This window comes from Opisthocomus hoazin, chromosome 18 (assembly GCF_030867145.1).
Source record: "Opisthocomus hoazin isolate bOpiHoa1 chromosome 18, bOpiHoa1.hap1, whole genome shotgun sequence".
Lineage (NCBI taxonomy): Eukaryota > Metazoa > Chordata > Aves > Opisthocomiformes > Opisthocomidae > Opisthocomus > Opisthocomus hoazin.
The window spans coordinates 8981886-8996837 of NC_134431.1; the positions used below are offsets into that span (position 1 = coordinate 8981886).

Sequence of the window (14952 nt, forward strand, 5' to 3'; positions counted from 1 at the left end):
TATTCCATGACATGGATCAGACTTCTTTTCATACTCTTTCTTTGAGCAGCTATTAGGCTTTCTTAAAGTCTATCTACAATCCATGTCATTCATATCTATCATACGATTCATCAGCCTTCTCAGCAAATGCTTCCTGCTCCGCACAACAGGTACACACAAACCTTTAAAATTCAGCCTGTGTTGGTTAGTACATAACACACACATGATTGTTTTTGTCCCTGGAGCAGAAAAATTACAAACAGTAACTAAAAAAACCAGCATGAATTCACTCTATAATATGAATTTTGCTCTTGAGAAGATTTGAGTACAAGCTGCTATTTGCAATTATTGCTGTTAGTGAAGGTGGAGAGGCTGGAGCACTCAAAAAGCAAACTTCAGCAGGTTAGAAACACTCTGAGTGGAAACATCTATTCCATTTTCTTCTAAAAAACTCTATTCCCCCCAGTTGTCCACTCTTAAGGCAGGACATTCCCAACCCACTTGATTTTTCATATCCGTCCCAACTTTATGACTCACTGTATTGGACCCAGTTTCTGATAGTCCTCCTTTATCACTTCTCTGGCTCGGGCTTCTGCATCCACTCTTATATTTGACTTTTTTGATCTCCAGCCCCTGCCAAGAAACACGGTTATATCTTTACATGCCTCTAACATAACTGACACATAACAAATACTGCATTTACTACTGCAACACAGGCACACAATGCACTCCTCCAGTGCCTGCTCTGCAGATTTCAAAGAGCTGCACATCTCTGCTGGCTCAGTTTGCATTATCTTCAGATCATGAAGACTGATGACGAAGGTTTCTGGTGCAGATATAGCCAATAAGGCCCTATTTTATATATCCTTTCTCTCTGCATTCATACAAAGGAGACCCTGCAGATGTTGGGAAGTTTCCTCTTGTTTATACTCTGAACTGTCTCCTCCAGCATGGGCTGTGATTGCCAAAAGAAAGTCCCAGCATTGCAGGATTCCCTCATCTCTAGCAGATATCTACTTGGGCAGAGCAACTAGAAAGAGAGTTACATGGAAAGTGAATATCTCCCTTCACTTCTCAAGTCATTTGCAATTTCCTGGGTGATCCCAGGATGCTCCTGAGGATCAATAAAAATGTGAGGAATTTCTAACGGGCCAGGAATGTTAATGTGCTCCTGGCTAAGCCTCTTAGCCCGGCCATGCTGACCACACACACTTTGATCCTTTGTAGTATGTGCATACACATAATATATTCATATCCTGCACTTCATCTCCCATCACATCCCATGCTGCTGAACCTGGTTTCTAACCCTGCCTGTGACCTTGATTAAACCTAAAAACCCCAACTTTCTGCATCAGATGCATTCATCCAGCCCTGCGGCACCTGTGCTTTCTTAGTTCACCATCGCAAAGGGATATCGTGGCTGGATCTTCTACGTGGATGAATGGTTGATCATTCAGAAATTCCTGAATCTCAGATATACTTGGGCCTTTAATTTCTCATTTTTTAGGGTAGGTGTTCTCAATGGCAGCATCATCTCAGCTCTGCCAGCCTATACGTAAGCCTTTTAATGTCTTTTGGATTCAAGCAAAGCCAACTTGCAATTGCAGCAAAGTCCAACTGCCTGCACTATGCTGCAGACACCAAGGACTTCCCCACATAGAAAGTCCAGCCATTATCCCTGAGCCGTGACAGCCCAAGCAGCCCAACAGACCCCTGCAGACACTCGGCTGTACTTGTGCGGCTTTGCTACGCCTCTTCCGAGGCACCTCGCCACTGGGGAATACTGGTATCCACACTGGCCCAGCTATCCCAATAAAGCCCAGCTTTGTGCTGACAGAGATGAGCCAAACAAAACAAGAAGCATCACGTTCTCCAAGCACAAGAGCAATTCTGCATTTTGCCAGGGGCTTTGGCCAGCACAGCTACCTCTTCCCTCACCTGATCATCCAGGGCTGTGCCCCAACCCTCACTGTAGGACACAGGAATTCAGGGCATCGCACAGGCCCCGGGCATGCGATGCAGAGCAGTGCAGGTCTCAGTGGTGGTGAGCCGGCAGAGCATCCCACGGCAGCACGTGGAGCCTTCCGCCAAGCCCCACGAGCAATTCAAGGACCAGCGTTTGGCATTTTCTGGACTGAAACTTTCCCATTGATTTTTTCCTGTCTCTGAGACAATGTAAATATTTGGACACCTGTTCTCTTCCCCCTGCCCCCCTCTGTTTGTATTTTAAACTCAAAATAACAATTAAAGACTTTTCTAAATATTAGAAATTCTGTATGGTCCCTGGAGGAAGCAAGACTGTGAGTTTGTTACTGTCACATACGGAGGGGGAAAAAAAGGCTCCAAAAGAACCAGCACGGCAACGCTGCAATCGTTTTAAGCAGTATACACTAAGGGTTGCATGTATCCAGCAAAGATTTACCAGAGAACCATGTTATTCTCAGTTACAGATTAACACATTGTTGTAAAATGAAGCCCTGTTGCTAAGTAATCTGTTCCAAACCCAAGTTTCTACCCCAGGAACAAATCCTGGCTCTTTCACGTTGTAGGAGATTTTTGCTACCAATTCCAAGGGAACGAAGATTTCATGCTGGTCTTCGAAGTTTGATCCAGCTTTCCCTTCTGTCAGGGAAAATCTGTCATTGACCTCCACAGGCCCAGGTCAGGCAGTGAAACAACCTTTAAAAACTGTACATTTAACTGAATGAATATGTAATATGCTTTCTCTGCGGGAATGTATTTCAGTTAGATAAAGCATATGTAGCTATGAGATATCTTTAAAACCCTCCTGCTGCATATCAGCTTCTTAAAAATAGATGACTTGTTATAGCATGAGCATCCTGAAGATGGTTAGGAAACCCTGCACCATCCATGAGATGATCCTGGGTGATATCAGTAGATTTAGGAAGGGAACTGTGATGAATGTGTATTTCACAATGCTGGTATAACTAGACTACATATATGTATAGTGAATGTAAACGTACCTCAGGTTAATTCCTCCATACAGGATGGAGATCCATAGCCATCCCAGGACAAGGAAAATCAGCATTAAAGGAAATGCAAACATAAACCAAGAACCGAAGTTCACCACATCACATTCTGGAAAATAACTAAGCAAATGGGAAGAATCAAGTTAATGCAAGAAGAGAAAAAAAGCCTTCAAATTAAGGATAAACAAACATCTGAAATCAGCAGCAAAATGTCCCACAAACTTGCCAGTGTGCATTTAAAAATTATTCCTCTGTGTGCATTTGGAGTTATCTTGGCACAAGAAGATTTGGGGAGTGTTGTGCTGGGACAACCCCCCCAGCCACCCTGCCACCCACAGCCCACCCAGCCCAGCCTCCATGGGGAGAGCTGAACATCTCTCTCCAGGCGGCTGATGCTTTCAAGCAATGATGCTCCTGAACACCCACCTTTAAACCCTGCCACAATACCTGCTGGGGAGTCTGAACACGAACCTCGTAGGGATGCTGCATACGCCTACGAGAGCCTGAACACATGACTTGTAGAGGCCAGCAAAGAAATGCCTGTGGGCACTTAGGATGGCATAAACCTCTGCTCCTATGCACACAGGAGCCACCTTTTATGACTAAGAAAACAGGCCAGAAGTAGTGGGCTCCTTATTTTCTCTTCTGCCATACAGCAGTAGATATAATTGGTCACAAAACACTACACAGCTTGTTTCATCAAAACAGTTACTGGATTAATTGTAACTGTGTGGTCAAGTCCCATTAAATTCAATGGAATTAAGAGCAGCAGTAAGATGAAGCACACATGCATCGGTTTGGCTGACAGCCTGGCTGGGTATGCTGGAAACTTCTTATTACAGCTAAGGCTGATGCAACCATTCTGCTTTCATCTGCTCACAAAGATTCCCAAAATTTTCTGTGAGGGCATGAATTTTCCAAACTAATTCTCAGCACAGAGGGCAATTTCCCACTGGGACAGAGTCTCTGTTTTCCAGGATTTACAGGGTTCTCCAGGACGGCCTCCCATACCTCTTCAGCTGTCCCAGAAGGATGAGGTTTGGTGCAGTTCCCGTCAGCGTTGCGGTACCTCCAATGCTGGCCGCATAAGGGATTGAGATGAGGAAACCTTTCCATATATTTGTTTTGTATTCCTCCTCCTTCTTTAAGTCTGAGAGAGCATCGCTGGTAACCTCCTTCTCCTCCGTCAGGTCTTTGCTTTAAAATAGTCCAAAAGAGAATCCGGTGAAAGCCCTGGTTTGAATACAGCGCAACCACTTCAGAGCCTTGACAGAAGGAAAATTCCCAGTTTTTAAAATCCAAGCTAACACTGCCCTCAAGGATGCCTAAGCAGCTCAGTGCAACAGAGGGGTCTGCTCAGTTAACTGCCACACAGGACCAGCAGCCTTGCAGAGGGCAGAGCACCCTCAGCTCCTATGGATGGGTGCTGAGGGTGCACATGCCTTGCCCAGCGCCTCAGCAACTTGCAATGCTTAGTACTAAGTCCAGAGGACTGTTAAAAGAAAAAAAAAAAAAATTGATAGCACCGAGGGGAAAGAAACACTCATTCCTGAAAAGATGCTTCCTTCCCATCATTGTTATCAAAGCAGAACCATCACCAGGGTGTAAGTCCTGGTGGGTTTTACATCACTGGCTTCACATGTTTGATGCTCCTGAGAAACCCAAGGCACGGTTCCCCAGCAGGAGACACCTCTGGCTACCATTTCAGAGTGGCTGGAAAATCTCTGCAATGATTCAGACATGCAGCCGGATGCTGGACACACAGAGAAGGGTTTCTATCATCAAACTGCTAGTGACTGGGATGTTCAGTATAATCAAAACATTTTAATGATTGAATTTCAAATTCCTAAAACTTGGTCTAGCTCAGGGGATGATTCTCTCTCTCAACTCTCTAATATGAACTTTATAGTTAACTTACTCCTCAGTACTTGCCAGAAACTGCATCTCAGTTGGTACAGTGTAAAGTTTATTCTGCTGTAAAGATGCTGAAAAAGAAAGATTAGGACTTTAAAACAGTTTAAAGCATCTAGAAAATTCTCCTTGAACCAAACAGAGGGATGGAGGAAACAACTGCCATTTACAGAAGAGGGCCTGTGCAAATGAAGACTGAGCTCACACCACGGGGACAGGAGCGCCCAGCAGGGATGAACGAGCCGGTCTCCTGCGACCGCTCCGGTCCCATCACAGCATCCAGCATCTCCTCCAACACCCAGAGGTGCTTGGTCATTTTACTACTGCCACTGGCTGGATGCTGGGATCCTCTAATATGACCAAGAGTTTCAGGTTGTCCCTTATCAAGTCATGGGTTTGGGGTGGGGTTTTCTGGGGGGTAACCGTAGCTTATTCATAGGAAGAAAAACTGTTGGACCTGATGCATCTGTAAGGCATGTTCCCCAAGGCACAGCAGGAGCACTCCCTGCCACAGAACTCTGTTCCCAAGGGATGACAATTTTACCCCCTGCAGACACCTAGCACAAAGTCACCATAAAGCTGTAATTCACTCTTTAAAGACCAGAATGGGGCACGTTTGGGAATTTGGCTTCGTACCAGGTCCTCTGAAATCCACCCCAACCACGAGGACCATTCTCAAGCCTATCATCCCCTCTACAAATGACATACCTCGCAGGCTGAGAAACCAATCCCCAGCACAAGTTCAGGGCCACCCCACTGGGGAATCTGTTGCATACCCAATTCCCAGGGACCCTCCGGCATATTTCACAAAGGCTCTGCCTCACTGTCCTCCTTCACCACACAGGGAACACAAGCAGGACTCGGGAGCACTTGGGGAAAGGTATATTTTGACTAGAACGACCAGTGTTGTCTTTGGCAGTAAACTGAGAGGTGCACAACACCCTACCACACGCATACATATGGGAGAAATCACAAGATAGAAACACAATATAATTGCTCTTTTTTAATAGATCTCATACTATGGCTTGTGGTAGTTGTAGTTCTGGCTCATGGCTTGACCTGCTGAGGTTGGGAGTAGAGGTGTACCATTAAACCCTATTTTCCCTAGTCCTCCTCAGGACTGGAGCACTTCGGATTTCTATCCACCTTCAGCCCAGGTGGCCGTTCCCCATCACTGCTGGCTCTGCTGCCTTTCCTAGGGCTCTTTGTACTTTTTCAGGTCCAGAAGCCGGTGTCCCTGCACCTCCCTAGGCTCTGCAGACCACAGCATGCAGAACCCATTTGCTGCCACTGCCACCCCATCAGTCCCCAAATTTCCTTGGACCTGTCCTCAGTCTGAACCATGATCTTCTCCTACCCATACACACACACTGGAGACTAAGCGCAGTGCATGGAGAAAGGCCAGTGGTCAAAGTCTCAGGACTCACGCACGTGCTGGACATGGAGCTCATTCCAGCTCAGTGAACCAACGAATTTTGCAAAGTCATGTTTTACACATCGCTAATTTACCGAATTGGAGTTAATTGGTTTGGACACACACATGCTGAGCTTTCATCCCAACGATGCCGTGATGGAGGGATGTAATTAGAAGGACGAACATTAACTCATAGTTGACTCTTAATCCCCCAACACATTTAGCCCAAAGCCTCTTACCACTGCTGTCCCACTCAGGCCTAGTGCTGGCTCTGCAAAGAGACATATTTCATTCCACCTCTTAACATTTTTCAAATTTTTTCCCTGCTAAGCCCAAACTCCCACCCCATCTTGCCAGGACTGCCTGTGAGTTACCTCTCAAAGAAGACCTGCAAAAGGCAACTATGCAAAGGAAAGCCAGAGTTGCTGCAGAGCAAACTTTTCCTATGAAACTTGTGAAAAGGAGTTTAAAATTGTTTAAGGTCCTAAGTCAGAAGAGGCCAAAGTCCACTGAGGTAGGATCTGGCTGCACACGGCTCTCATGGAGCAGTATGAGAAGGATTCAGTCGCCATTTCACCCAAATACATTGTATATCTTAGAGGCAGAAAGGTTTGTCCTAGAAAAGTTTGGCTTTAATGACATTTTTATTGTTTCTAAGAAGTTGAAAAGGCCTGAGAAGCAGTATTTCCACCCACCAAGGGGTGCAGGCAGCATGGCTGGGGTTAGGCCACCAAACCAGGCAGCAGTGTCCAAAAACACACATTTCCCACCTGCCCCTTTAGACACATCCCTTCCAGGTCTGCGATCCAATGAAACACCTCAAGCACTGAGTGCAGTTTATCTTGAATTTGCAGAAGATATCCTCTATGTAGGAAAAAAAAAAAGGATAGAAATATTTCCTCATGGTTTTTACCTGGAGATACTGAAGCAGCTAAGAGAAATGAAATATTGCCAGTAATGGGTTAGTAAGCAGAGAGCAGGAGAGATGGTCAGGCTCACTAGCACAGTGGTTTCCAGGTTGTCATACACCTATCACTGGAGATGTCAGACAGAATTGTAGGGAATTTATAATCCACTTCCAAAAGAAAAATTCTGGAAGCTGAAAAAGGCCTGTTGGTGTTCAGTTTATAACCCTGCTTTGATCACCCAGAGCCAGCTGGGACCTCAGCCACCAAAGCTCATCTAACTACATTCTTACATCAGTAGCCAATGACGTCAAAACGAATAAAACACTACAGCAAACTGCAGCTATCAACGACACAAGCATGGTCATTATATGTAACGTGCTGCCCACATGGTTCCGCATGGACATAAGTGATTGCACCCTTGAGGGTCTCTGATCAGCAAAAAGCGCGACCAACTGAGCAGAGACATCACTGTATTTCTGGCCCTGCGTGTGTAAGCAAAGCCCTTCACAAAGCTGCTCTCATACACTTGTCGAGATTTCTTCAGAAAATCAAATGCTTTTACGTGCTGCATGTTCTTTAATATATTTTTAATTTTTTTTAGCCACCCAAGTATTTTTTAGCCTCCTGGACACTACTACAGTGTTATTGAAGCATATCCAAGCAGATTTGCAAACTGAGCTTATTGAATCATAGAATGGTTTGGGTTGGAAGGGACCTTAAAGCTCATCTGGTTCCAACCCCCCTGCCATGAGCAGGGACACCTTTCACTAAACCAGGGTGCTCAGAGCTCCATCCAACCTGGCCTTGAACACTTCCAGGGAGGGGGCATCCACAGCTTCTCTGGGCAACCTGTTCCAGTGTTTCATCACCCTCACGGTGAAGAATTTCTTCCTAATATCTAATCTAAATCTGCCCTCTTTTAGTTTTCAGCCATTCCCCCTTGTCCTATCACTACACAATTTTGTGGAAAGTCCCTCTCCATCCTTCCTGCAGGCCCCTTCAGGCACTGGCAGGCTGCTCTAAGGTCACCCCCGAGCCTTCTCCAGGCTGAATATCATAAACCATTGTAAAAGTTTGCTTCCACATACAGTGCCCTTCACAAATAAATCTGCCTGTCTTTTTTGGCATACAGATTCTACTTCATTTAGACCAGAAAAACAAAGTAAACTATGATATGAGTATACCTTTTTCTGAAAAACTAGCTGCAACCACCCCATCGGAGATGTGCAACCATCCCTGACTGCAGGTAACACCCGACAGACAGGAACACCCTGCAGAAAGCTCACCTTCACATCTCTGCTCCTAGCTGTAACATCAGATTCATCGCTTTTGACTGACTTCAGGTTTAGGGCTTCCTTCAAGGAACTCAGTTATTCTCAGCCATTCAGAGGGATTACAGAAAAGGATGACATTACCTTGGGACATTAAAGTTCAAATAAGAAGTCTACAAGAAAACCTGTATTTTGATGTTGTACATTTTACAGATAACTCCACCTTTGCTTGTATTTGTTACTTTTATAAGTCTCTACCTCAAAAGAAAAACAGATCATCACACCACACATGATACTTGCAAAGCACCACTTTGTTCATTCTTCTACTTGCATGCCTCTCCCTTTGCCTTTTCTGGCTTCTCTCACCACTGCAAGCGTTGTGAGCCAAGAACGCTAATTTTGTGCTTGCCAATGTCTAGGACAACGAGGGTCTTGATTTTACGTGTTCCCAAATGCTACTGTATTTACAGTCACAACTACACAGTCAAATCATTTCAGAAGGTTAAAAGCACACTGACAAAACACAATGCTTCTATAGAATAAGAAATTACAGCAAGAAGGTCAGTGGGTTTTTTTTTAATAGATGTGAACAGTCAAAAATTCATGAAGCAAATGTGATAAAGCAACCTGGAGTGAAATTAACTTATGACTGTTAGACATTAATGATGAATGATTAATTATATTTTCATTAGATTATGCACATGCTTGAGTCTTCTTATGGGGACTCATTGGGAACCAAAAAGCCATTGCCTTTAAATCACAGGGGCAGAAGAATTACTAATTATCACAAGAAAGAGAAGCTGTGGCTACTGCTCCAACTATCAGCAGTAGCTGCGAAGGGGACTTCATGACTTCCTTTCTCTTTTGCTGTTTCTCGCCACTGTCTGCCAGAAGCCCAAACTCCTGGCAAATGACCTGTGAAGCTGGAGGAAGACCTCTGACTGCACACCCCTGGCCCAGCCTGCCCACGACCTGCTCAGGAACAACACCGAGCAGCAGCATCAAGCTGGGAAACCACAGAGAACTTTATAAATTGGTGTTTAACCTGCCAGCCCTCCTTTTCTCACCTAGCTCAGTCTCCAGCTTCATGGGAGAAGCAACAGCAAAACACAGATGAGAACCCACCTGTCCCCAAGCACATAGCAGCTCTGCACGCTGCCACGGAGGGGCCGCTGCCCCGGCCCTGCTCTCGCTGCCTGGCCGGTCCCTGGCCTGTCCCTGCAGCAACGCCCCATCACATAGCACTCCGGGGCCCTCCCTGGCTCCGGCTACCCTGCAGCGAGGCATCCCTACGCATCCCACCACCACCATGCCCACACAGTTGGGCTTTCACCTCTGCCAGCAGCAGGTTTATGGAACAGGTTGGCTCGGTATCACTTCTTGGTTTTTCCAACTCATAAGCATTGCCTCCTGCATGAGATGAGGGGCAGGATACGAGGGAGTTTTATGCCAATACTTTTCTACCGCGGTAATCGAGTATATATTAAAATGGGACCAGCACTGAGACCAAGTCGCAGCTAAGAAACCTGGTACTTGTGGCAGTGAAGTCAATAAAAATGGGGCATATTTGATGTCAACAGGACAGACCTCAGCTGGCTTATACTACTGTCTTGTCTCAATTACCTTGGTTTTCTTCATTTTCCCTGTTCATATCCTTAGATGTGTCTTTCTCCCCAAAGAGGCTTTTTAAAATTGCATTTGCAATTGGCAGCATCATAGCAGTGGAGGCAGTATTACTTAACCACATGGACAGGAAAGACGTTGTCAACATCATCCCTAAAATTAGTCTGGAAGAGAGAAAAAAGGAAAAGCTGAATATCTTCAGATTGCAAAGCTCTCTGATATATTATAGCTATAGGAAGAAAAGCTCATGTTCAGGGATAACAAAACTAATAGCAAAAAGGACTTCTGTGACTATTCTGTAATGGGATGAAGCGCAAAAAAGGCACTGAACCAAACCATTCTCCTCACACTCTGCTGGCCTCCAAGCAAAGGCAAACAGCTGAATAAACTCAGTAAGCTGGAGAAAAGGGGATGTGGGCAGCTCCCTGGTGTGGGAGACATTTGCATCACAGCCCACCACAGCAGAGCCGGTTCCCAAGCGCCTGCAGCTCACGTCCCCCATGGAGATCCCCTGCTCCCGTAGTCACCTGGCTGGCTGGACTCCCACCAATATGAGGACCCGGAGCGCAATCCTGCGGTGTAAATTCCACTCCTCAATGGCCGAGGCCATGATTAAACCACTGAGGAAGAGGAAATTGGTGTCTAAAAAGTATTGTGGGCAAACTTTGTTAGATGGGAGGATCCCCAGGAAGGGAAAGAGTACGATGGGCAGCAGAGCCGTCACAGCCAAGGGCAGAGCCTCCGTGCACCAATACAGGGCCATCAGCAGGATCACATAGAGACATCTTCCTTCCTGCAAAGGAGGAAAGAGGAAAGGTAAGGCATGTGGCATTACAGAGATGTCTTTTCATCTGGAGCCATGTAGACAAGAAAGTGCACAAATTACTCCTTCAAGGATACCGTATTTCTCCCAGATCATGTCCATCAAGTGCAACACCTTCCTCCCTATATTGTGTAGGCATTCAGGACTTACACTGATCCTCTGACACCACAGCAAAACCCAAATTCTCCTTGACTGTCTGAGCTCCCTATGTGCGGCAGGGCAGCAGTGCCCTAGGGTATCAACCACAGCTCTGGAGAGGAGGAAGTGTCCATCCCCATTGAATTAGGGTGCTAATCCTCAGCGAGCATTGCTGCTAGAGCAATGCCACTAACAGCCTTCAGCGTACCAACAGCTGATGCTGCTACACTTAATGTTTGTGCTTTCTCTCCGACTTCCACAGATCATGCTTTGCATATCTATGGAAAACCAGCTTTGAGACTGATGTATCCAGACCCCACATTTGCAATAGGAGGCACACAGAAAGGTTTCTTTTCTTGGATCAGAGTTCTCCGAGAGATCTGTGAGAAACCACTCGACAGTAACCCATCCCAGCCCCTACGGAAACCAGTAAATCAAGCGCCCTGGTGTCACGCCGCTTCCTGAGGGCAGGGCACTTGCCCATGTCCAGCATCGCCCCGGCCTCAGCCAAGGCTGGCAGAAACCCAGTGCCCCCGCGCCATGAATTCATTCATCCGCCCAGGAGGCGCAAACTAGACCAAAGCCATTTGTCATGACAGCCCTGGCCAAAATAACAAGCGACGGAAAGAAGTCAGGAGAATGGCTCCAAGCTCAGGAGGGGAGAGCCCCGGGGAGGCAGCGGGGAGCCCAGTGTGGAGCTGGGTTTGGGCACAGCCAGGCTGAACAGGGATATTGTCAGAAACTGTGGGGCAGAGTGCCCGCAGCGCTATAAATAACAGCCAGGAGTCATTTGGAAGCCACAGAGCTATTTATTTTACCACTCTTTTCCAGCTTGTTGAACAGGTTGAATTGTTACTCAAAGGCACCTCTATCCCTCCGCATAGACCTTCCTCCCTGGCACCCGGGGCTGGGCTTGCTGGGGATTTTGCGAGAGAGATGACGGCTCTGCTCCCTGGCATGGGGGGTTCGGGAATAGCGTGGGCTGGGAACTCTGTAGAGACATGTTTTGGAGATGACACGCTCTCAGCTCAACGTTTGAGCATGCAGCAAGGCACCAGAGCAGGTACGGCAGAGCCACAACTTGCCCGGCCACCTGCGAAAAATTTCCTCCAGGCCTGAGCTGAGTGTGGTCATCCCCAAGCTCCCAGAGCAGACACCAGCCCAGCAGCACATCCACAAACTGAGGATAAAAAAATAACCACGGTTATTGAGAAAGCCACAGAGCAGAATCTACCCCAACACCCTGCAAGGTGCATAAAGCTGAGTGAATTGAAGCTAATACGGACTTATCATTCAATACATCTGTCGTGAGTGTTTGAAAAGTGGCAGGAATGACAGAATTTCCGATTTGCTTTTAGCACTCAAGCTTTGTGTTTCCCAAGCAGTTCTGCTAGTAAAGCTCCAGTGTTTCGGTGCATGTGGAAACACAAATATTGCAGAACTGAGAGGAATTTGCTTTGATTTTTTTAATACATTAACCACAGTGGAGCCAACACCTCATGTAAAGTTCCCAAGATCTGAATTTAAAGAGCATTTGCAGTCCTAATTTTAGATCCTAGTACAACGAAATACAAGATTCTGTAAAGTAAACCCTTTACGTTCCCAGGGCTCAGCCCTGGCACCTGGCAGCTCCCAGGACCTCCCCATGGCTTCACCCCCTCCAAACCAGAAGGACCAGAGCAACAAACCTGACAGTGCTAAATTCTGCAAAAATAAAGAATCATGTTTTAAAATGCTTGCGCACTAGGTGAGTGATTTCATTCCTGTGGCAACTGATAAATTCTCTCTACTCTGGATCTTTTTATACACCAAATAAATAGCTTTGCTCTCATTAAGCCCTTTTCCATTTGATCTCTAAAGGCCATATAAATACTTTTTTTTCTCCTACTGGCAAAATATTCTTCAGTTTTCCGCAAGGAAAGTTGCACAAAAGTCAACTTCAAAATAAAGACACTTTGCCTCTTACAGGGGTAGAGTAACCGAAAACATTTAACAACACCTTGATAAAAGAGCGTATCAGTGAAGGCTTTAATTGACTTGATGAAACAGATGAAGTACAATTTAGAAAACTGATTATAAGTAAGGGATATTTATTCTCTGGTGTATGGAAAACGTTCTGGAAAACACTGCAATGAAACACAGCACGAATCTAATAACTTGTCTTCATTGCAAGATCAAAAGCCAAAGGGTAAAACTGAAACAGGGCAGAAAGAACTGCTGTATGGAAGGTTTTCCAAAATTTTGAAACCTATATGGGTCAACAGCAAACCACCTGAAAAAGAAAGCTGTAGTATTGTTTGTCTAAATTATTCTATCCCAAAAATTGCACCTATATTAAATAAGTTTTTCACTTAAGATAGGACCATTCTTGAACAAAAAAGGAACAAGACCACTTCAGAACAGCTTAGATTTGGAGCAAGCACACCCCAGAATAAAAAAAAATTTAAAGCCATTAATGGAACTGAACCAAATTCTGTATAAAACTGAAATGTTTTTCATTTCAAGATATATTGCAAATGTTAGTTAATTAATTAATGCTCCCAGTACCCAGCAAGTTTGGTTAGTATGCGAACAATAAATGCTAACAAATGTCAGAAGAACAGTCTTTGAGGGAGATGCCCACGCAGTTGCATGCAGCACCATCACCCCCACATGACCCTTATCCTTCGATCCCTCTGCTGTGTCACTGTTGGACTCCTTTCTACTTCTCTCACCTCCTGGCAGCTTTGTTTTTATTTTTCTTCAAAATTAATCTATCAAAGTTCAGGGGGGAAAAATGGTAGCGCATAAAAACTTTAAAATGGGTCTTGTGATTGGGTTAATTTTATAACCATTTAATGATTTCCAGGGAAGTGCTCGGTGGCTCTGGACTGCAGCTGCTCGCCTTCCTGTTGCTCAAGAGCCTTGGGAATGACCTCTGCCCCTCCAGACACAGACCCTGTCTTTGCTGCACTGAAAGCACCAGGGATTTTCCACAGTGGGGGACCTGCTGAGCTACGGCAGAGGAAGGCAAGCCATAGGGTAGTCTCCCATGGGCAAGAGGGAGCAGGAGGTCTCCTGGTAGGGCAGATGAGGTGTCCCAGGGAACGGAGGTGCTGGCAGGAAACATGGGTCAGATAAGGCAAACCAGTTGCCCAGGCATAACACCAAGGCACAGGCATGGACTAACCACCAGTCCTCAGTGCCAACCTGAAAGGGGACATCAGAGGCTTCAGCTGGACCTTGTTCTCTATCAGCCCAGAGCTGCCTGCCCCGTGCATACAGCTTCCCCACCAGACAGACCCAGCACTCGTACCCAAAGGTGCCAAAGGCACCACCAAGCTTTGGCTTTTGTCCATCAACCTTTGCACCTTACATGATCATCCCAGCCTCGCCACCTCATCACAGGCTCTCCCCATCACCCTTCCGTCCTATGACCAGGCAAACGAGTGGCAGACAGCTGAGAGCGCTCCTCCAGGACCTCAATCCCAATACCAAGAGATATTTTAGCTGGAACTGGAGCTTTCCAAGCTCTTTTATCCTACTACCATCACAAAGGAACATCCTATCTGCAACACTCAGAACTACTCAGTACAAAAAAGTACCAGTGGCTTTTAGTATCTCGCTCACAAACTGTTCTCACATTGACTGTGCTACTGGCCATCCCACTCCCACTGCCTGTTCACCAGGGTGATGGATATGAGAATCGGATTTCTACTAACCCAGCTCCTGCAAACATTATGTAATCTGGACATAACCCAAGCCCTGTTTACCAGCCTTCCTGCCAGCAGAGTTGTTTTGCTCCCACTGGGTATTTGCAGAGTGGATAGAAAAGGGCCAGTAACACAGGGGCACAAGGTGGAAGAGCTTCAGGGAAGATATTTTGCTCTGGAGTTACGCTAGAAAGATATAAAGA

General features: G+C 46.0%; 1 protein-coding gene across 2 annotated transcripts in view; it reads right to left on the bottom strand.

Annotated features, from left to right (window-relative positions):
* The window catches only part of SLC13A3 (solute carrier family 13 member 3), a 34118-nt gene that overhangs the window by 7138 nt on the left and 12028 nt on the right, over positions 1-14952 (bottom strand). For both annotated transcript variants that reach the window (XM_075438433.1, XM_075438432.1), the window contains exons 2-7: positions 10624-10889; positions 10097-10260; positions 4888-4954; positions 3981-4166; positions 2964-3089; positions 517-612 (exon numbers count right to left, since the gene is read on the bottom strand). In XM_075438433.1, coding sequence (XP_075294548.1) covers positions 517-612; positions 2964-3089; positions 3981-4166; positions 4888-4954; positions 10097-10260; positions 10624-10859 — 875 coding nt within the window. In that variant the 5' untranslated portion in view covers positions 10860-10889. The remainder of the gene's footprint in view (positions 1-516; positions 613-2963; positions 3090-3980; positions 4167-4887; positions 4955-10096; positions 10261-10623; positions 10890-14952) is intronic.